General features: G+C 43.6%; 1 protein-coding gene across 1 annotated transcript in view; it reads left to right on the forward strand.

Annotated features, from left to right (window-relative positions):
• MDGA2 (MAM domain containing glycosylphosphatidylinositol anchor 2) overlaps nucleotides 1-23,148 on the forward strand; it is a 460,928-nt gene that overhangs the window by 74 nt on the left and 437,706 nt on the right. The window contains exon 1 of the mRNA XM_038756395.1: nucleotides 1-47. This exon is cut by the window's left edge and continues 74 nt beyond it. Within this exon, the coding sequence (XP_038612323.1) occupies nucleotides 1-47 (47 nt within the window). The remainder of the gene's footprint in view (nucleotides 48-23,148) is intronic.

A 23,148-nucleotide genomic window follows, 5' to 3' on the forward strand; every position in this document is an offset into this window, starting at 1 on the left:
GATGCTGACGGTGCTCCTGGAGGGGCTCTCCGGGCAAGGAGTCTATGGTGAGTGGCCCCGGGCCCGCCCCGTCTCCCCCCGGGCCCGGGGCGCCGTCGTAACCTTGTGCTGCGGGGGGCGGCGGTTGCCGTGCATCCCCGAGGTGCGTGTCGGCGGGGGGGGACCGATGCCCGGGCGGGAGGCGGGGATTCCTGGGCCCCGCTGCGGGTGGGCTCCGCTCTGGGACGGCCTGACTGACCGGGTGATGGACGGAGGCGCAGACCCATCCCCGGGAGGGGCACAGCCGCATCGGCTCCAAATAATAATAACGGAATTTATATGTGTATATATGTTTGTACATATTACTCTATTTATTTTACTTGTACATATCTATTCTATTTTATTTTGTTAGTACGTTTGGTTTTGTGCTCTGTCTCCCCCATTTAGACTGTGTGCCCACTGTTGGGTAGGGACTGTCTCTAGATGTTGCCAATTTGTACTTCCCAGGCGCTTAGTACGGTGCTCTGCACATAGTAAGCGCTCAAGAAATACGATTAATGATGATGTGCAGAGCACCGTTCTAAGCGCTGGGGAGGTTACAGGGTGATCAGGTTGGCCCACGGGGGGCTCACAAGTCTTCATCCCCATTTTCCAATCAGTCAGTCGTATTTATTGAGCGCTTACTGTGTGCAGGGCACTGGACTAAGCGCTTGGGAAGTACAAGTTGGCAACATATAGAGATAGTCCTTACCCAACAGTGGGCTCACAGTCTAAAAGGGGGCCTGATGAGGGAACTGAGGCCCAGTGAAGTGACTTGCCCAAAGTCACACGGCTGACAATTGGCGGAGCCGGCATTTGAACCCATGACCTCTGACTCTCAAAACCCGTGCGGGCTCTTTCCGCTGCGCCACACTGCCCCAAAGGGGCTCCTCCTCCCGGGGAGGGTGTGTGTGTGTGTGTGTGTGTGTGTGTGTGTGTGTGTGATGTGTCACACAAAGTGCAACCTTGTACATTTGGGGGTGCCCGTCCCCTTCCGTGAAAATCTCGGTTGCTCAGTCAGGGTCTTGGGATGCGGTACCTCTCCCCCTCTCCCCCCAAAACACACACACACACACACACACACACACACACACACACACCCCACCCCCCCACCCCCAGCGCGCCGCCTTTCTCCCCCGATGTCCAGGTGCAGCGGGAGGGCGCAACTTTTCGGGGAAGGGTCGGTGGCCGGGGTTGGGCCGAGGACCCCCAGGCCGCCCCGAAGGGCGGGGCGGGGCAGGGGGCGACCCGGCGGGGTCTGCCCAGGCCCCCTGCGCCATCCGGAGGGAGGGGGCTTCCACCTGTTGAACTCCCGGGAAATCAATCAATCAATCAATCGTATTTATTGAGCGCTTACTGTGTGTAAAGCACTCCACTAAGGGCTTGGGAAGTCCAAGTTGGCAACATATAGAGACAGTCCCTACCCACCAGTGGGCTCACAGTCTAAAAGGGGGAGACAGAGAACAAAACCGAACATACTAACAAAATAAAATAGAATAGATATGTACAAGTAAAATAAATAGAGTAATAAATATGTACAAACATATATACAGGGAAAAGGAGTCGCCAGCGAGGCGGCTTCGGTAGGGTGGTGGTGTGTGGGGGGGTCTCCTCTCCTGGGCCCATCGGATCCGCAGGGCCGGCCTGGACGCCTGTTGCCCGGGGGACGGAGAAAACGGTCCTTCCCCCAACGCGCATTTCTGCATCGGGGCCGTTCTCACGTGTCTCCAACCGAAATTGAATGCGGGGGATCCGAACGAGTGGGGAGACGGAATATCCTCAAAGCAGCCCACACTGCATCGGAGCGAATCAGCAGGCCCGCTCCGTGCCTCTTGAAAGATTTCGATACGACCGGCTTTGAGGGAGGAAAATGCCGCCGGTTAGTCACCTTAGCGGGAAGAGCGCCGGCTTGGAGTAGGAACACACATCAGGTGATAGTGCTGTTCTTCTGTTCGCTTCCCTTTTTTGGCTTTCACGGTTCTCAGGCATGTTAACACTTAGGTTTCCAACCGTCTTTGCCCCAAACGTGCAATAACACTTAGGTTTCCAAACGTCTTTGCCCCAAACGTGCAACGGAACGGCCCCCGTCGCCCGGCTGGACTTAGCCTTCTTAAGAGCCTTCTCCGACAAAATGATCAGTATCCTGAATCTTATCACCTCGTCAGCCATCCCTTGCTCTTACATTCACGTCCATCTAACAGCATTGATGTAAATACATATTCTAGATTTATCGTTATGATCTCTCCCTGCCTTCCCCGTGACAGTGTAAGCAGGGAGCCTGTTCAGCTTCTGTTAATAATAATAATAATAATAATGGCATTTGTTAAGCGCTTACTATGTGCAAAGCACTGTTCTAAGCGCTGGGGGATACAAGATGATCAGGTTGGCCCACGCGGGGTTCACAGTCTTTATCCCCATTTTACAGATGAGGGAACTGAGGCTCAGAGAAGTTAAGTGACTTGCCCAAGGTCACACAGCAGACACGCGGCGGAGCTGGGATTCGAAACCATGACCACTGACTCCAAATCCCGTGCTCTTTCCACTGAGCCACGCTGCTTCTCTGTTGAGCTTTCCCAAGTGTTTAATGCAGTGCATTGTACTTAGGCCGTGCCATTATCATCATCAACAATGGCATTTATTGAGTGCTTACTATGTACAGAGCACTGTATTAAACACTTGGGAGAGGAAAGTATAGCAGAGTTTATAGATAATGTTCCCTGCATACAAGGAGCTTCTTATTACTAAATTGAATCCACACATAATGGCTGCTTCAGCACAAACAGTCCTACCGTGTCACCACTTCGTTGGGCCTGTTACCTCTTTTTTAAAAGAGGATTCAGTACCTGTTCTCTTTCTTCTGTGCTCTACCCCGGTGTGTGGTGCATTCATTGTAAACCCTTATCAAATACTACAGTTATTGCTATGATTATTGTTACCAGAAAAACCAGCCCTTAGTAGTGGAAAAACTATTAGTATAAGCTCAGAGAGGGCAGGAAGCATGTCTAGAGCTTGAGCTGTGTTCTTCCAAGCTCTTAAACCAGGACTCTGCACTCGTTGTGTAGTTGAATAAATGCTGTTACTGCAGCTCTTAGATGCCTTTCACCGGTAGGACTAAGGTTACAAGTGGGTTCCTGTAGAATATTGTTTTTTCCCGATCACCTATAAGATAGAGCCAGTGGATGGATATCGAGCAGCAGAAAAATGGGAAGAAAATTATTAGGGTACAAAGGCCAATATGCAGCACAATTAATGGTATTTATGGAGTGTGCCTTTCCAGACTGAGCCTCCCTTTTCCTCTGCCCCTTCTATCTTCCCATAGCCCCAACTGGCTCCCTCTGCTCTAGCCCCCCAACCCCGCAACGACTGTGAGTGTATGTACATATTAGTTATTCTATTTATTTTATTAATGATGTGTATTCATCTATAATTCTATTTATATTGATGCTCTTGATGCTGGTTTACTTGTTTTGATGTCTGTCTCCCCCCTTCTAGACTGTGAGCCCGTTGTTGGGCAGGGATTGTCTCTGTTACTGAGTTGTACTTTCCAAGCGCTTAGTACAGTGCTCTGCACACAGTAAGCGCTCAGTAAATACGACTGAATGAATGACTACTAAGTGCTTGGGAGAGTACAGTAAGTAGAGGTGGCAGATGTGTTCACTGCCCACAAGGAACTTACAATCTAGAGGACGGTGAGAGAAGTTGAACAATACCATTTCAACTCCTTATTAGCCTTGATCAGCAGTTATCTCCCCAGTACAGATAGTGGCCTTTAGTCACGTGACCCGTAGTGGCCACAGGTCGTCTAGGCTTGCTCCAGGTCCTCCTGGTAGCAGGCTTGTTTCCGAACAAAACTGTATCCTGCTTCAGCATTCTTTCCCCTACTGTGAATATGAGTTGACTTTCATTCTAGTGGTTGAAAGTCAGCAGGCCGGCTCCCTAGACTTAGAGGACGGCAGGTCTTTTTTTTTTCCCTAATAGTTAATTACTTGAACAAGTGGGAAAAATCATGCTAAACTTATCAGCTAGCAAGGATCATATCTTCTAATCGAGGTTCTCGATGTTCTGTTCTGAGATATTCCAAGTGTGTTATGGAGTAGATGTTTCTTCAAGGCAGCAGCTTTTAATCCATAGAAAAATCTCTCTCCTCTCTCCTCTCTCCTCTCTCCTCTTTCTCTCTCTCTCTCTCTCTCTCTCTCTCTGTGTGTGTCTCTCTCTCTCTCTCTCTCTCACTCACACACACACACACACACACACACACACACACACACACACACACACGAATTCCTTCAGTGAACTGCTTTGTAAATGCATCATGCAGCACAGGACACTGTAGCATTTACGGGGTAGCATTTAGAGAAGCAGCATGGCTCAGTGGAAAGAGCACGGGCTTTGGAGCCAGAGGTCATGGGTTTGAATCCCGGCTCCACCACATGTCTGCTGTGTGACCTTGGGCAAGTCACTTAACTTCTCTGAGCCTCAGTTCCCTCATCTGTAAAACGGGGATTAAGACTGTGAGCCCCGCGTGGGACAACCTGGTCACCTTGTATCACCCCAGCGCTTAGAACAGTACTTTGCACATAGTAAGCGCTTAACAAATGCCATCATTATTACAGGGCTCAAATATCCAACAACATCTACTTGTGCGATGATGGCTTGCTGATGCTGGGTGGAGGGAGATAGCTATAATTGAACAGTGACCAAAGCCACAGTCCCGCTTCGTCATTGCCCTCTGGGCCTGCATCTGACTACTGAGCATTTACGCTAATCTGAAATATGTTTCACCACACCATCAACATTACTTGAGTGCTTACTATGTGCAAAAAATTGTGCTAGGCACTCAGGGATTATGATGATGATGACGGAGATGTCTGTTGAGGATCCATCAGTGGTATTTATTAATGACCTGGGTGCGGAGCACTGTTATGAGCGCTTGGGAGAGTGCGGAGAAAGAGCCTCAGCCCTTGGACATCTTGATCCAGAACCTTAAGGAGGAATAGGTTCTGCTGCTAATGACTCACTCAAATGTCATTCTCATGCTGTGATTGGGTCAGTCAGTCATATTTATTGAGTGCTTACTGCATGCAGAGCACTATACTGAATGCTTGGGAAAGTATGGTATAACAATAAACAGACATCTTCCCTTCGCACAGTGAGCTAGCAGTCTAGAGGGGGAGACAGATGTTAGTATAAATAAATTACAGATATGTACATAAGTGCTGTGGTGCTAGGAGGGGGGATGAATAAAGGGAGCAAGTCAGGGAAATGCAGAAGGGAGTGGGAGCCCTGCTTGAGGCTAAGTGCACACAAGCCCTAGTGCGAAGCCTATTTTTGGCCAAATGTCAATGTTGTCTTGGAGAACCAGAGACCAGCAGGCAGTTTCTTGTGTTGCCGTCTTGGTAGCCAGCATGGGCCTTGTTGCCCATGATAGGGAGCCGTTTTTAGGCTTTCTACTGACCCTGGGAATCGTGTGTGATGCTTGGTCAGAAACCTTCACTACAAATGCCCAGCTCCAGCAGATACCCCTCCTTTGGCAGTGTCACCTGCCACTTGAGGTGTCAACTGAATTATGTGGAGGGCTTTGGGAACACCCAGAAGAAATAGAAAACAAGTCTGGCCCTGCTCCTTCATTCACTTCATCTCCACGTACTCTGGACAGGGTGAGGAAGAGACTGCTAACAATCAATCCATAGTATTTATTGAGCTGCAATTGTAAACTGAGCCCTGTGTGCTTCCCAGGATTCCTGTGCCTGGAGCACAGGTTATTTCTGTAGTACCATGCTTTGTTGGCAGGTGGGAGTTGAGGATTCACGGGAAGGAAGCTGGTGCGATCCCTGGTTTGGAGGGTAGCTAGCGTTGGCAGAATGAAGGGTGTAAAAATGGGAAAAAGTTTCCTATGGAGTGTGTAACCAAGAAACCCTTTTTTTCCACCAAAATGCCTTTTTTTTCGAAAACCAACTTTCATTAATTCTCTTGTATTTATTGAGCACTTTCCATGTGCAGAGCACTGTACTTATCACTTGAGAGAGTACAATACAAAAATAGACCCATTTTAGAGCCATCTAGGGCGATTGCCCAGGCCAGTGGATGGCATGGATCCCAGACCATGTTTTAGAGAAGATTGGGAAGAGGCATGAGGGGAAGCAAAGACATGGAGAGAGAATGGAGCTGCCCAAATGACCTCCTTGAAGGAAAAGGAGCTTCAGGGAAATACTCCTTCCTTGGGTTCACACCGCTTAGCTAGGGGAAACCGAGCTACTGCAGCAGAGAAGCAGCTTGGCCTGGTGGATAGAGCATGAGCTTGGGAGTCCAACGGATCTGGGTTCTAACCCTGGCTGTGCCACATCTCTGCGGTGTGATCTAGGGCAAATTGCTTCACTTCTCTATGCCTGTTACCTCATCTATAAAATGGGGATTAACGCTGTGAGCCCCATGTTGGACAAGGACTGTGTCCATCACCATTGGCTTGTATCTACCCCAGTACTTGGTACAGTGCCTGGCACATAGTAAGCACTTAACAAATACCTTAAAAAAAAGTGAATCTGAGCCCCCTCAAAAGTCTGGCCTTCTGGAAAGATGGCTCATCTAGGGTGTGGAGGATGAAGAAAACCCAGCAGTTGACAAGGAAAATGTATTAAATGTTGCATGATTTGAAGGGAGAAATCCACAAGGCTTAAGATCTCATTGGCAAGAGGACAAGTGGGAAACTTTCTGGTACTTGAGTCGATCAGTAGTATTTTAGTGCTTTCTCTATGCAGAGCACTGTACTGGCCCTTGAGAGACTACAATAGAGTTAGTAGATCTGATCCCTGTCCTCAAGGAGCTTACAGTCTAACAGGCATAGTATTACTTTATGTAAAAAGAGACGTTTGTAGCATGATATAAAGTTAATTTCTGATGGGGAGCTGGGAAAATTGGATTTGTGTCTAGGATCTGATTCTGAAAATCTCTGGCTTGGCGCATGGAAACACAGCTCCTACCCACCCCTCTGTGTCCTGAATCGCAGCCTACGAGCATCATAGTTTTAATCCCTACGACTCTTTTCTCCAGCTAACCCCCAAACCTATTCCTAGGACCCTGGAGCAATTCTTCTCTATCCAGTTTTGCCCTACACATTTAAAAAGGAATGTAGAGAAACTGTAATAAAAGGATTGAGAAGAGGCAAAGGAAAGCAACAAAAATGATGGAAGGAATGCAGAATAGGTCTTCTGAGGAAAGGTTAGAGGAATTGTGCTTGTTTAACCTAGAGGGAGGGGAAAGGTAAGAGGTAACTTCATTATGTTCAAGTACAGGAAAGACTCCTAAAGCAAAATTGGCCTCCAGGAGTATTGGCCAGAGTTTTCTTCAGTATACTTAGGAGGAACTGACATTGCATCAGTCTTTATTTTCCTACCAGATAAGTAACCTCAGACTTGAGCTGCTCCTTGTCTATCCCACAATAGGAAGTGGTGTGTGGTTGACAGATGAGGTCGTGATATGACTGAATCAGAGCATCTGCCAGGAGCACTTTGTCAAAGACAGTGGGATGAGATGCTAAAACAGACCACCAAGACTGTGCACCATTAAGCAAACTTATCACAGGCCTGGGAGATGCAGAGAAGATGTTCCAGCCTTGGCTTTGAGTCTTAAATCTGGTTGCAATTTACTACGAATAATTACTAATTATTACTAATAATAGTAGTAATTATTAGTAGTTCTATTAGTAGTACTAGTAATAGTAATAATTAGGAGCAGCGTGGCTCAGTGGAAAGAGCACAAGCTTGGGAGTCAGAGGTCGTGGGTGCTAATCCCGGCTCCGCTTGTCTGCTGTGTGACTTTGGGCAAGTCACTTAACTTTTCTGTGCCTCAGTTGTCTCATCTGTAAAATGGGTATTATGACTGTGAGCCTCATGTGGGACAGGGACTGTGTCCAACCTGATTACCTTGTATCTACTCCAGCCCTTAGAACAGTGCTTGGCATCTAGTAAAATGCTTAACAAATACCATAATCATTATTATTGTTGTTATTATTTGGGCCCCCATTCTACAGATAAGGAAACTGAGGCACAGAGAAGCTAATTGAATTACTGGAGAACACATGATAGTCAAGTGGCAGTCAAGATTAGGAACTGTGCACTGGGCTGCAATGTGAGAATCAGGAGACTGTACTTCTAATCCTGGTTTAGCCTGTAGGGGAAAACCTGCTGGGGTTGTGCTGTCAGCGATGAAGGCTTCTGACCAAGCGACCAAGGATGTTCAGTGAGGGTGATGGACCCAGCAGAATCTCTGAAAGCTAGCTAACGTGGGCAGTGGGGACTGAAGTGGTTACCAAGGCAGTCACTGGCAGATCAGTGGTATTGATTGGGTGCCTCCTGCCTGCAGAGCACCATACTAAAGACTTGAAGAGTACAATACAGCAGAGTTGGTAGGCTTGTTCCCTGCCCACAAGGAGCTTGGAGTCTAGAGGAATGATTGTGGAGCTAGGGCATGGCACCAAGACTGTGCCGCAGTCGCTTCTGTTCTGAATTGGTCCTGCATGTACGTTTTTTTGAGTAAAGTCTTGCACCCCCTCCGGCTGGCTTGTCCATTTCCTAGAGGGAACCCAGCCTGTAGGAACGAGAGCCCAAATGGGGCTGCACAAACCGCTCTTTCTATCTGCCCTTCTTCATACAGAATGCTACCACTTTAATGTAGTCACTCATCCCATCCCGCCTGGATTACTGCATCAGCCCCCTTGCTGACCACCCAACCTCCTGCCTCTCCCCACTCCAGTCCGTACTTCACTATGCTGCTTGGATGATTTTTCTACAAAAACGTTCGGGACACATCACCCCGCTTCTCACAATACCCCAGTGCTTGCCCGTCCACCTCTGCATCAGACAAAAACTCCTCACCATTGTCTTTAAAGCAGTCCACTGCTTTGCCCCCTCCTACCTCCCATCACTTCTTTCCTTCTACAGCCCAGCCCACACACTTCACTCCTCTAGAGCTAACCTTTTCACTGTGCCTCAGTCTCACCTGTCTTGCTGCCGACCCTTATCCCATGTCCTCCCTCTGGCCTGGAATGCCCTCTCTCCTCAAATCTGACAGACAATGACTCTTCCTCCCTGCTCTTCAAAGCCTTATTGAAGGCACATCTCCAAGAGGCCTTCCTGGACTAAGTCCTACTTTTCCTCATCTCCCACTCCCTTCTGTCATTCTAACGTGTCTCCATTAGTCTCTCACCCCCAGCCCCCACAGTACATAGGTACATATCTGTAATTTTATTTATTTGTATTTGTGTCTGTCTCCCCCTCCCCCCTTTAGACTGTAGGCTCATTGTGGACAGAGAATGTGACTGTTTATTATTGTATTGTACTCTCCCAAGAGCTTAGTACAGTACTCTGCACACACTAAGCATTCAATAAATATGATGGAACAAATGAATAAGCATTCCCTAACATGGGTTTTCTTTCCTGAAGTTACCAGATTGAGGTTTATGCATCATTCTCAAGGAGAAACACTTGTCATCAGTATTCACTGAGCACCTTCTGTGTGCCAACCAGTGTACTGGGCTCTTAGAAAAACCAAAAGAGTAAAAGACAGTTCAGATTGAGATATTAAAGGGACCAGGGTTCCCGGAAAATCTCATCAATTTGGGATTGGGTGGCAAACCTACACCCAGTTCTTGCAAAGCCTGTCTCTCTGTTGCCAAGGCAGCATTAGGTCAAAAACATATAACGTTGTAATAAAATTGTATTGTTCAGTGAGATATAGCTATTGAGACACCCTGCCCTTTTATGAGTTACAGGGAAAGTGCTTTGGTTGAGTTGTTCATTGACTTGATCAGTGGCTAGTACTAGACTTGAAATGGTCCATTTTCAATGAATAAAATTGATTAAACGTTTTAAAACTTTTTTCATACTGTTAAAACTGCCTATTTTTGAATGGCTAACAGGATGCACTTAACTGTTCATGGCCTAGTCGTAAAAGCAGAGGCCTGGGGGTCAGTTGGCCTGGAGGTCAGTTTACCTGGGTCTAATTCCAGCTATACTACTTGCCTGCCGTGTGACATAGGGCAGAGTGGCACGTAACTTCTCTTTGCATCACTGTCTTCACCTGTAAAATGTGTATTAAATGTCCAATCTGCTTACATTGTATCTACTCCACTTAGTATAGAGGACTGAGCACAAGCACATAGTACTAGTGAGTGCTTAACAAATGCTATAGCTTTTCTTTTTTTTTTCATTATTTGCTGTTTTGTTTGTGTTTTGCTTTGCTTTTTCTTTTTTGTTTGCTTTGGTTTCTCTTGATTTGGTATTCCTTAAGGGCTTACTGTGTGCCAGGCTGTATAAGCTGTATGCTGTATACCATACAATATTTTTAGACTAAACCCTCTGTTCAGACAATAAAAACTTCATGATGACTGTTGGTCATATCTTTCTTGGAAGAAATCTTGTAATTTAGGGTTTTTTGGACCTAATCAGTGTTAATAGTAGATACGATAATATATATCATAATATAATTTTGTCCCAATTTCACTCACCTGAAGATGGAGTATTTCTAACATGCAGTAAGAGGAGGAGAAAATCAGAAGAATGTATCAATGGATTTTTCTTCCAAGGGTTGCTTAGCTTGAGGGCAGTCGGTTTCTAACTATGCCATTGACAGACTGAAGTCTCAAACATTCATAGCAAATGTGATTTATAGCTGATTTCTAGGTGCATTGATTTCCGTATAATGTCAATTTTTGAAGGTAGTGATGGTGTCATATAGCAAAACTCTATATTATATTGGTACCACAAATGTTGTGAGGTAGAACAAAATCAGCTACGATGGCAAACAGGAAAGGTGGTTTTGTGAGTTGCAGCAGCAGGCATTTTTAAGCAACTAATGTTCTCTCTAATGGCACCCCAAAATTTATGGAGGCAATTTGCAAAGTCTTCCAAATTTTAATTCTTCATTCAGTCTGGCTGCAGAAGATTGCCTTGAAGTTTGTTATTCTTTCATTTTTAATGTTGGGATTTCATTAATGCTGTACAGTAACTATTTTTGCAGTCATATTCCTTCATTTTAAAGCTATGGAGAGATGTAAATTGACTGACTCTGGACTCTAAACATTGACTTTGTAATATACGAGCTAAGTAACCAAAACCAATAGGCAATGATTTTCACACTCGTGGAACTGTGATGCTATCATTAAATGAAGTGGACCACATATCATCGTGTTTTGTAGTCTCCTGGAATTTTCAATTAAACTGAACTTTTGGGGAAGGGGACGGTGGACATCAGAAGGGCCAGAATCAAAGGAAGTAAAGTTCTATTCCACTATTCCACTATTTATTCATTTAATGGTGTTGCACATTTATCGCTCCATTTTGAAATCACTGTCAAAGATCAGAGTACAGTGTTTTCTGCTTGTATAACTTTTCCCCCAACTTGTACTATTGTCATTTTCTGCCACTCTGAAATGTTTTACTACAGAATTTCGAGAAAGATAATTTCTCATTTATGGGCGAAATTATACAACTGAGATGAATTAGATTTACAGATGAGCAAATTACAGTTTTGGTTAGTTCCTTTAGGTAATTTGTTTTATCTTCTTTTTGAGAGGGTCCTGAAAGTCAGGCTCAGAAAGTGGAAGTAAGAAAGACCCCTCAGAGGGTGTCAGAAACTGGAACTGTTAGCTCTGATTTCACCCCATATGACAGAGAGAAAAGTGTGTTTGAACTACATCATGTAAAATTTTTTTTAAACATTACAACAAAAGCGGTGAAAACACTGACCGACTCACATTCATTGTAAGACTTGCCCTACCCCCAGACGACTTGGGGACAGTGGCATTATGCATTTATTACCTGGCTAATAATAATAATGATGATGGTAGTTGTTAAGCACTTACTATGTGTGAAGCACTGTTCTAAGCACTGGAGTAGATACAAGTTAATCAGGTTGGACACAGTCCCTGTCCCACATGGGACTCACACTCTTAATCCCCATTTTACAGATGAGGTCACTGAGGCACATAGAAGTGAAGTGACTTACCCAAGGTCAAATGGCAGACAAGTGGTAGAGCTGGGATTGGAACCCAGGTCCTTCTGACTCCTAGACTGTGCCCTATCCACTAAGCCATGCTGGCTCTAAGTACACTGTTTCATCTATGAAAGGAAGTAATTGATAAACTGAAGTAGGTAAAATTGAGTTTGTGCTCCAACTCCCATGCCCTGTTGCTCACCCAGGCCTTCGGGACTGAGTACCATCTTTCACGTCTCCCAGCTTGACCTGTTAGTAGGATGCAGGAGATAATTTTTTTTTATCAGTGAGTAGTTTGGGAGCAATATGCTGAGAAGTCCTAAAGAAATCCATAGGACTCACCACTCCTCTCACTGCCACAAGACCTATATACATACTTTTATGCTAGGCTGTTCCCCTACATGTGATTTATGTTAACGTTTCCCTCCCCCGCTACATTGTGAGCTCCTTGAGGGGTGTTCTCTGTCTTCCTGAGGAAGGATGGAGGTGTGATCAAGTCATCGTCATCATCAGTGGTGTGTATTGAGCACTTAAGGCATGCAGAGCCCTGTATTAAGACCTTGGGAGAGTACACTTCAACAGAGTTGGTAGACCCTGCCCACAGTGAGCGTGCAGTTTAGAGGAGGAGACAGACATTAATATAAACAAATGATTTACAGTCACTTATCTATTATGTACATAAATGCTGTGGGTTTGAGGAAAGGGCAAATGTCTGAAGGTCACAAATTCAAGTGCATAAATACTGCAGAAGAGAAGGGGAACCAGGGAAAGGAAGGCTTAATGGGGTAGGGCCTCTTGGAGATGTGACCTTAATATGGCTTTGTTATCAAATAAAATAAGCATGTTTAGGGGAAAGAGGAGATTGGTACTAAGCACTGGTATTCTTACAAGTTCTTATTGTAGTACTGTGCGTACAGTAAATGCTTAGTAAATACTTTGAATGGTGTGAGTATATGTGTATCCATGCTTGGGTGCCTGGGACATTATGAGAGGCCTAGGAAGATGGCTTGAAATTTGGCTTTGGTAGTGAACACAGTGATGTCATACCGACTTCCCCAACTCGCCTTCTTAATACCAATGCATAACTAATGTCTGTTTCAAAATGTATGGACTCTGATTTCACAATAAGAGCCTGATTACTTTCACAAAATATTCTGGTCAGACTGTCATTTCCTTATAGAAAGCTACTGTCACAGTTTTTATTTACAGGTGTGGTTTGGGGGGGTTTTTGGTTGTTCTTTGTATTTTGCATAGCATATCATGTAGATTTACACCCTTTTAAAGGCTTGAAAGACAGTTATATATTCACTGGCATCTTTTTTAAATCAGTTTATTCGTTTATGTATTTTAATGTCTGTCTCCCCCTCTAGACTGGACTGTGGGCAGAGAATGTGTCTCTTGTATTGTACTCTCCCAATTAGTACAGTGCTTAGCACACCATAAGTGCTCAGTAAATGTGGTTGAATGAATGAAAGTTGTATTTATTAAACACTTAGTGTGCAGAGCACTGTCCTAAGCACTTATATCTACCCCACTTGTATCTACCCTAGTGCTAAGTGCTGTCCTAAGCACTTAGGACAGTACAGTATAATAAAGAAAAGTACAGTATAATAAAGTTTATAGACATGATTCCTGTCCACAGGGAGCTTACATTCTACAGGGTGAGTGAGCATAGCAAAGTGGGTAGAGCCCACCCCTGGAAATGAGAAGGTTATGAGTTCTTATCCCGGCTCCACCACTTGTATGCTGTGTGGCCTTGGGCAAGTCACTTCACTTCTCTGTGCACGTGTTACCTTGTCTGTAAAATGGGGATTAAGATTGTGAGCCCCATGAAGGGCAGTGACTCTGTCCAGCCTGATTTGCTAGCATCCTCCCCAGTGCTTACTATGGTGCCTGGCATGTAGTAAGCACTTAACAAAAAAACGTGTTAAAATAGATTGTGGACAGGGGAAATAGTAGACTACAAGGATTTTTCCATAAACTCTGTGCGGCTGGGATGAATATCAGGGTGCTTAAGGGTGCCCAGCTGAGTGCCTCATCAATGCATAGGGCAGGGCAGATAGAAGAAATGAGGGCTTAGTCAAGGAAGGCCACTAAACAAGGTATTTTATACAAGGTATGCATAGATTGCATCATTGTTGAATATTTTGGGTATCTGGTATGCATTGCACTGCACGTGCCAGCAGCGTGGCTTAATGGAAAGAGCCCGGGTTTGAGAGTCAGAGGTCATGGGTTCTAATCCTGACTCTGCTACTTGTCAGCTGTGTGAGTTTGGGCAAGGCACTTAACTTCTCTGTTCCTGTTAACTCACCTGTAAAATGGTTATTAAGACTGTGAGCCCCACGTGGGACAACCTGATTACCTTGTATCTACCCCAGTGCTTAGAACAGTGCTCGGCATATAGTAAGCACTTAACAAATACCCTCATTATTATTATTATTAGGTTAGTAAGGTCATTCTCACCTTGGCTTCCAAAGTTGAAACATAGAAAAGATAGGAACTTGAGCATGAATTGTGGGCTAGAATCATCCATAAAACAAGAGCTGTTTGTAGAGTGGAATTTTTACAAACATCCGTATGGAAAGGATTTTTTGTAGCAGGAGCTGGATTCCTGAGGACTTGGTTCTTCAGGTCCCATATTTCATAGAAATAGTCCTTATTCTGCCAATAATGAAGTACTTCTAGTTTTTCTTCCTTGTGAGACAGATGTTGGAGAGGAATCCTAACTTTCTGCTTCTGAAAATCTTTGGCAATAAAGTGAATTAAAGGAACAGCAAGAGATGGTCACATGACTTGTGAAACTAGTGGGCAGAATCCCCAGACCAGTGTGCATGGTGACTGGGAACTACTGGAGGCTTTTAAGGAAATTGTGATGCAGAAGGTAATGGACCCTACTGGGGAGAAACTGGGGTGAAGAGGCCAGGAAGGAGGCACTTGAGTAGAATGCAGTTACCAGGGATGAATGAAGACTCACCAGTACTGTGCAAATTAAGTGGTAAAATAGGGTATTAACCACCATGGTGGGAAACAGATATATTTGAAGGTTAGGCTTGAATCAGTAAGAAGGTAAAAGACTGGTGAAGACATGAAAAAGACATCAGGTGAAAATCAAGAGATGGGTTGAAGTCACTCCATTATCCTGAGACGAGGTAGGCTAGAAGAAGAGGAGGGAGGCATGGAGAAGAGAAGAGGGTGATGCTTGCAATGTTGTATTTCAGTTCCCCCAAAATGGTACAGTACAATCAGTACTATTTGAGCACTCACTGTTGCGGAGCACTGTACTAAGCCCTTGCGAGAGTAAAGTGCAACAGGGTTTGTAAGCACATTCCCTGTTCAGAAGGAGCTTACAGTCTGGAGGGAGTGACAGATATTAAAATAAACTTCATATGTGTTATGGAGCTCTGGGTGGGGTGAATATCAAGTGCTAAAAGTACAGATGTAAGTCAGTCATTCAGTCATATTTATTGCATAGGCAACACAGAAGGGAGAGGGAATAGGAGAAATGAGTTAGTTGAGGAAGGGCTTTTGGAGGAGATTTGATTTTAATAAGGCTTTAAAGATGGAAAGAGTGATGGTCTATTGTAGGTGGAGAGGAAGGATGTGGGCAAACGGCCAGTGGTGAGATAGATGAGATAGAGACAGAGTGAGTAGGTTGGCTTTGGAGGAGTGGTGTGCAGGCTATAGTAGGAAATCAGCCAGGTAAGATAGGAGGGGGCAAGCTGATTGAGTGCTTTAAAGCTGATAGTAAGGCATTTCTGTTTTGCATGGAGGTGGATTTGGAACCACTGGAGGTTCTTGAGGAGTGGGGAGATGTGGACTGAATTATTGTTATTATTATTATTCCTTTTTAGATATGTGATATGGGTAGCCTAGTGAAGTAAGGACTGGAGTGGAGAGAGACAGGAGACAAGGAAGACAGCAAGGAGGCTGAAGCAGTAGACAAGGCAGGCTCCGATAGGTGCTTGGATCAGGGTAGTAGCAGTCCGGACTGAGAGGAAAGCTGGATTTTAGCAATGTCGTGACAGTAGAACAGACAGGATTTTGAAACAAATTGAATGTGAGGGTTGAATGAGAGGGAGATACCAAGGATGATGCCAAGATTACTGACTTGTGAGACAGGGCAGAGAGCCGTGTTGTCTACATGATTGGAAAGATGGGGGCAGACAGGATTTGGGTGGGACAATGAGTTTTCGGTGTGTGTGTGTGTGTGTGTGTGTGTGTGTGTGTGTGTGTGTGTGATCTTTTACATGTCTCTATAATATGAAATCCATCATTTTTCCCCAGGCCAACACCTGGGATTCATGACTTCATTCAGTTGTATTTATTGAACATTTACCATGTGCAGAGCCCTGTACTAAGCACTTCATGAGCTGGCCAGTTGAAATGGTTGCTAGGAGCAGTGCCACTGTAGTGTAGCTACAGTGCTCGTGACTTGGCAGCTCTGCTATTTTCAGCTTTTTCATGTAGCCAGGCATGTTGATTAGATCAGGCATTATCTATGTAGGTAGGACTTGGTGAGATCATCATCTCTGTGGCTGGTGAAAATCTCTGGTTTTTCGTGGGCTCCACAAAACAGTTTGTACTTTTCTTGAATCTTCCAGTTATAGAAGAAATGCTTCAGATATGTGGTAGAAGTGGGGGAAGAATAATATTCTGGTCTTGGATTGGGGAATTTCATCTAAAACATCTAATCCTTTTGAGTCTGAATGGCTTCTCTAAGGAAACATGCACTCTTAGGGGTTTACAGAGTATTAAAGCCACTCTTAATTAGCACCACAGTATTTTGGATCATTTAAATGGAAATCAACTCTGTTTTGAAATCAGTAACTTATTTCTCTAGGCACCCAATCTAATACCGATGGATTGTCTATATTGGCCTTCTGAGGAGATTCAATTAAGTGGTAAATGTTTGGCTCTGATAATTATGCATTCTCTCTGGAACAGACAGGAATGAGGTAAAACTCTGTGTTCCATTTGTCTTCTATGTCGTGTGCATTGTCTTATTTTGGCCCTAAATATCTATAGAAGTGTCCCATTTCTGCACGTTCCTTTGCTTTCGTAGACATTTGCCATATTAAATCTTTTAGTGCTTTGAGATTAGCAGTATTTTTTGCCTTCTTTCCACTTTTGGGAGGTAAGTGGGTTACAGAGACATTCTAGAATTACCTAGAGGAGATCATCCCGAAAAAAGGAAGTCTCATAAAGGAAAGGATGCTAAAGATCGATCCTGAGATCTTGGATGAAAAATACTTTTTCTACTCACCCATGTCAGTGATTGAACTTTGTCAGGGAGAAGGCTGTTATTTGGTAACTCTGCCTATAGTACAAGACGAGTACACGCGGGGCCCTGAAAAAAATTATCCTTTATCGGTGAGCCATCTTTCAACTGTAATGAGCTTCCTTATCCACATCCTGGACCTTCACAGTGGTTAAAGGACAAATCATCCATCAAAGAGTCACAGAAATAAAATCTTCCACAGGAACTAAAACCCTTCCTCTTTTCTGTGTGGCTCCACAAAGGCAAATACCATTTATTGAGCACCTAATGAGCACGGCACACTACTAAGCATCGTTGTCTAATGGATAGAGCCCAGGCCTAGGAGTCAAAGGATTTGGGTTCTAATCCTGGCTTCGCCACTTGCCTCCTTTGTGACCTTGGGCAAATCACTTAACTTCTTTGTACCTGTTCCTTCATCTGCAGAGTGGGGATTCAATCCCTGTTCTCCCTCCTACTCAGACTGTGAACCCTATATGGGACCTGATTATCTTGTATCTAGCTCCAGGGCTTAGTGCAGTGCTTGGCACATAATAAGTGCATAACAAATACCACAGTTACTGTTGCTAAGCACTTGGAAGTTCAGTCAGTCAATAGTAATGAGCACTTAATGTGTGTAGAACATTGTACCAAGCACTTGGGAGAATGTAATATAAGAAACCAACTCTACCCATGTGGCACTTATACTTTAATTGGAGATCCAGGCATAAAATATCAAATGTGCCAATATACCTGAGTGATAAGGATAGATATAACTAAATCCAAAAGTGAAGCAGTGAGGAGCAGTTTAGCTTAGTGGAAAGAGCACAGGATTGGGAGTCAGGAGATCTGGTTTCTAATCCTGGGTCTACCACTTGGCTGGTGTGTGATCTTGGGCAAGTCAGTTGTCTTCCTTGTGCCTGTTTCCTCATTTTTAAAATGGGGATTACTTGCCTGTGGTCCCTCCCCTTTAGATAATGTGCCCAATTTGGGCAGGGTCTGTGTCTGACCCGATTATCTTGTATCTACTCCAATGCTTAGTACAGAGCATGGCACATAATAAGCACTTAACAAATATTAGCATTGTTATTATTATTACATAACATGATTGAATAGGTGATATTGCACTGATTGTTTTTCAAAAGCTTCCCATATTAGCAACTGCTATTTAAGGAAATAGCGTAGTTCTATAGGGCACATGTCTAGAAAATGCTTCTTGCACTTGAATGGTTCATTACAATGGGAATTTATAAAAAAAACAGTGGGACAATTTGGGTAGGGGTAAGTGTGTCAAGGGGTCCTCAGTTCGGAATGTTATTTTCATTGCCAACACCATAAATAACTTTGAGCGATGCTTTCAACCTAAAGCTCAGTTTCTTAATCTGTAAAGTGGAAAATAAAACTGACCTGCCTCACAGACACATTAAAAAGATTAATTTATATAAAGCCCTGTGAAGTTAGCTCTCTGTAAAGATTATTCTGCCAGAGGTCAACTGCTTTAAATTGCGCCATCACAAGATACTCTTTATCTCCTTTTGCAGTGACTTGTATCAGAGTGTTCAGTGTGTATAATCTGAACCTAAGTCCTTCAGAGGTGAGGTAAGCATTGGTGGGAATCACACCTCACATCCAGACCAAAGACCTTGCAGACTATTTCAGAGCAGAAGTACGAACACTTTGAGAGTAGTGTCTAAAGGGAGGCAGGGATTTCAGTGATGCTGGAGACAGGTTGCAAAGACTGAATAGGCCAGGCGGCTGTCATTTTGGGTCTTTTTCCTCCTCTAACAGGAGAGTCTCAGATCACATCCAGTTTTGGGAGGAGGAAGACTGGGACTCCGCTTTACACGGCTGAGGGGGTCCATCGCACCCATGCAATTTGTGTGTGTGTTGGATTGTACAAAATGTAGAAACCATTTATAAAGTTTGACAGCAGCACTTTTGGCTTCTATGGCTAAGCGTGGGTAACCGATGAACTCTTGAGGAATTAATTCCATTATAGAACACAGTTATTTTAATGTCTTTCCTGTGGCTTCATTTAATTTCCTTTTTAATATAAAATGTAGAATTACTCCTAAAGCCAGAAGATTTGGGGGGAAAACAGGACAGAAAATACCATTTCTCTCTGATAGGTAAAAAAAAAAAACAAAAACCCTCTTTTGGTACTTTGTAGAGAATGTTTTTTGTTTCTCCTTGGGTGACCAATAAATATTTGTTAAGGATGAAGCTATAAGGGAAGAAAATCAATATAGGAAAGGAATTGGTTTTTAAAAACTGTAAAGATAAAAATGATCAGAGCCTGTGATCATCAACCTTTCTCCAGTGCCAGTACTTAGTCTCATGGGCTCCTCTTTATTTATTTATTTATTTATTTCTTTATCTGGAAGAAGTAGAATGAGAAGTTTGTCTCTGAGTGGGTAGGTATTTCATCTTGGGTGGATCCAAAGGAAGTGTTGTATTTCTGCCTTTAAAGGGAAATGAAGTCAGCCAGACTTTATCTGTGAAAGTATCTGTTGGTATTTTATTTTTAATCTGCTGTTGATGGATTGATAAATAGATTTTCATTTTCACTGACTTGACCATTCAACTTCCTATCAATTATAGATCCAGTCTTCAGTGCTAGATTGAAGAAACTGCCTTTGAGGAACTTAAAAAGAAAGAGCTGGTCTTTTCCTGTGATTAGTATCTTTGATTAGCTGTTTAGGAGTTGGCCAGCAGAATATTAATGGGTGGAAGGAACCAACCCATACAGGAGAAACAAAAAGACAAACAACTAGAATTGCCATCCAGGAATGCTGTCTAGCTGCCCTCTCTTTGCTTGTAGTGAGATCCTTTTTCAAGTACGGTTGAAATCACCAATGTACAAATAATGCTTCTGATTAGTATGTGTGCACGTAGCCATCATTCTGTTATTGTGCCATGAAATGAGGGAAATGGGGTCTGAGTTTGGTGAATCAATGAATAGTATTAGTGCTTACTGTGTGCATTCATTCATTCATTCAATTGTATTTATTGAGCACTTACTGTATGCAGAGCACTGTACTAAGCGCTTGGGAAGTACAAACTGGCAACATAGAGGCGGTCCCTAGCCAACAACGGGCTCACAGTCTAGAATGTGCAGAGAACTGTACTATGCGTTTGGGAGAATACAGAATGACAGAGTTGGTAGACATGTTTGGTGAGGCAGGCAATTTTTTGGTCACCTTTTCTGCTTCCTTCTCCATCTGGCTGGGGGAGGTGTGCATTCCTTCATAGGCCTTACAAGCACTCAAGGAGGCCTAGGCTCCACTTCTCCCTTATTAGCAAACTACTGCTCTCCTGGCCAAATTGGTCCATCTTAGGTAAGGCTACTGCTTGTGACACCAAGTGAATGTCCTGGCAGAAGTGGTATCCTTGTCACTCTCCTCTCTCCCTTTCTCTTTTCTTCTTCTTGTCCTTTTCTTCTTCCCATTCCCCTCCTTTTTCATCTTTCCCTCCCACTTTCATCTTTTTTCACAATTTCTCTGATCCCTCAGGATCACCTTACTTCCCCTACCCATTTTCTTCTCCTTTCTTCCCTCTCTCCACTCTCCCATTCTTTCTATTTTCTCCCCTCCTTTGCCTTTCTCCTATATCCTTCTTCCTACCCCTCTGTCTGGCCTTCATCACATCTGACCGCATTTTTGCTGAACCACAAGAATTTTGCATCCTGAGATCAGAGAGATTCATGCTGGCAACAAGATAGTCAATGAGTTTCCATCACAGGTTTAGTCTCTTTTAAAATAAGGGCAGCTTGGAGTCCTCTGAGTGGGAAATCTCCACCATCCCATTATGAACTCTTTTTATTTGGCAGCTGCGTTGTCACTCAGTTGTCCTCGGTGCAAAATGAGCAGACTCGTTTCCCCCTGGTTGGGTTAGAAATAAACTTTCACCATCCAAATTTCAACTTCCTGATGCCTTTATGTTAACAGCAATGTTTTTTTCTGGGCTGAATGAAAATTCTATTGCCTGTAAATCAGCTCTTTGCTTCACATATTCTGTCTTTTCTTTTTGAAAATGGTGATTAAAAACAAGGCACGGTTAGAGTTTAATACTGGGTTTTATTTGCCTTGGAATGCTTAGCGTTATCTAGAATGGAGGCTTTTGGGAAAGTATTGCTGTGAAACTATACCACTACCTTCTCTGAGCTAGCTTAATGGACTTAGAGCGTGGTACCACCATTTTTGCCAATACATGTCTAAAAAAGGAGAACGCTAAATTGGCTGTTTTATAATGACTCACAAGAAGTGTCTGTGAAAGAAAAAAGTTAGGACTCGAAATTAGACTGTTATTAAAGTATATTTTTCATTTTTGATAGATGTAACTGGGTTCTGGTCCCGGCTCTGTCACTGGCCTAATGTGTGTTGTTGTGGATGTCGCTTCAAACCTCTGCGCCTTGGTTCCCTCATCTGTAAAATGGGGATGAAGGTAAAACTTGCCCCTCAAAATTAAGTACCATACAAAATTAAGGCATGTAAAGTGCTGTGATTTTTTTTTTTTAATTTTTAATATGCTCATTTACTCTCTTGCTTTACTAAGGGGTTTCAAAAAGTGAAAACTTAACAAAAAAGCCAAAATCTTACCTAAAGTAGTATATATCTCATACTGAAGACTATTTAAGTAAGGAGTTTTTGGTGAAGTGTGTAATTGGCTTGTTTTGAAAATTGTATAGTGGGTCATTTTCCAAAGTCCTTCCCTAGCTATGCAAGTAAAAATACTGACAATAGTGGTTTTTAAGCACTTTAATATATGTTCAGCAGTGTATTAAGTCCTGTGGTAATTATCATTCAATCCATCAATTGTATTAAGAGTTTACTATGGGTAGAGCACTGTACTTAGCACTTGGGAGAGTACAATATAACAGAGTCATTTGATACGTTCCCTTCCCACAGTGAACTTACAGTCTAGCGGTGGAGACAGACATTAATATAAATAAATAAAATTACAGATGTGTACATAAGTGCCGTGGGGCTGAAGATGGGATGAAGAAAGGATGCAAATCCAAGTGCAAAGGTGACGCAGAAGAGTGGATGAAGAAGAAATGACGGCTTAGTTGGGAAAGACATCTTGGGGGAGATGTGCTTTTAGTAAAGTTTTGAAGTTGGGTAGAGTGATCATCTGTCAGATATGAATGGGGAGGGAGTTTCAGGCCAGAGGCAGGGTATAGGCGAGGTGATACAAGATAATCAGGTCAGACACATATCCTGTCCCCCATGGGACTTAGTCTCAGCCTTTAACCCAATCCTGGGGTACCTGCAAGAAAGTGACAAGTCCTATACTCTGTGTGTGTGGGTGTGTACACACACGTCATGATGCCAAATCTAGAAACCAATATAGCATATTTTGCTTCATCTGAATTCAGGGCTACAGGATTCTAACACATGGAGGTTGGCTACATTTTCTTTGCAGATATGCTCAGGTATGGTTGCCTTTAATACGTGGATTAATGCTCTGGGTTATTACTGCTTTGCTTAAACTCAAGTTAAACCTTTTGGCGCTGCTCTTGTTTTATGAATATTTGAGCCTGGGGAGTTCAAAGTACTTGAAAGATTTTTCTTTTTTCCATAGTGGAAGGATCAGATGTGGTAATAAGATGTTACAGCATTAACACACAACTCAGTCCTTCTCTGGCAAGCCCTATGCTGTTAGATTAGAAATCCAGCCCCGAAAACAGCAGTTCAAAAACTTCACCTGCTTGTAGCTCAGCATTCTATCATTTGTTCTTCTTCTGCCTCCTTTGTCGACTGTGACTGCCCTTGAGTTTGAAGACAATGGCCCTGGCGGTGAAATTGTATCTGAGTGTGACTGTCACTACTGAGAGACCCTCTTGCACACTAGGCCCATGAAGATGCTGATTCTAATTGTCCATCTAC

This window comes from Tachyglossus aculeatus, chromosome 14, assembly GCF_015852505.1.
Source record: "Tachyglossus aculeatus isolate mTacAcu1 chromosome 14, mTacAcu1.pri, whole genome shotgun sequence".
NCBI classification, from domain to species: Eukaryota; Metazoa; Chordata; class Mammalia; order Monotremata; family Tachyglossidae; genus Tachyglossus; species Tachyglossus aculeatus.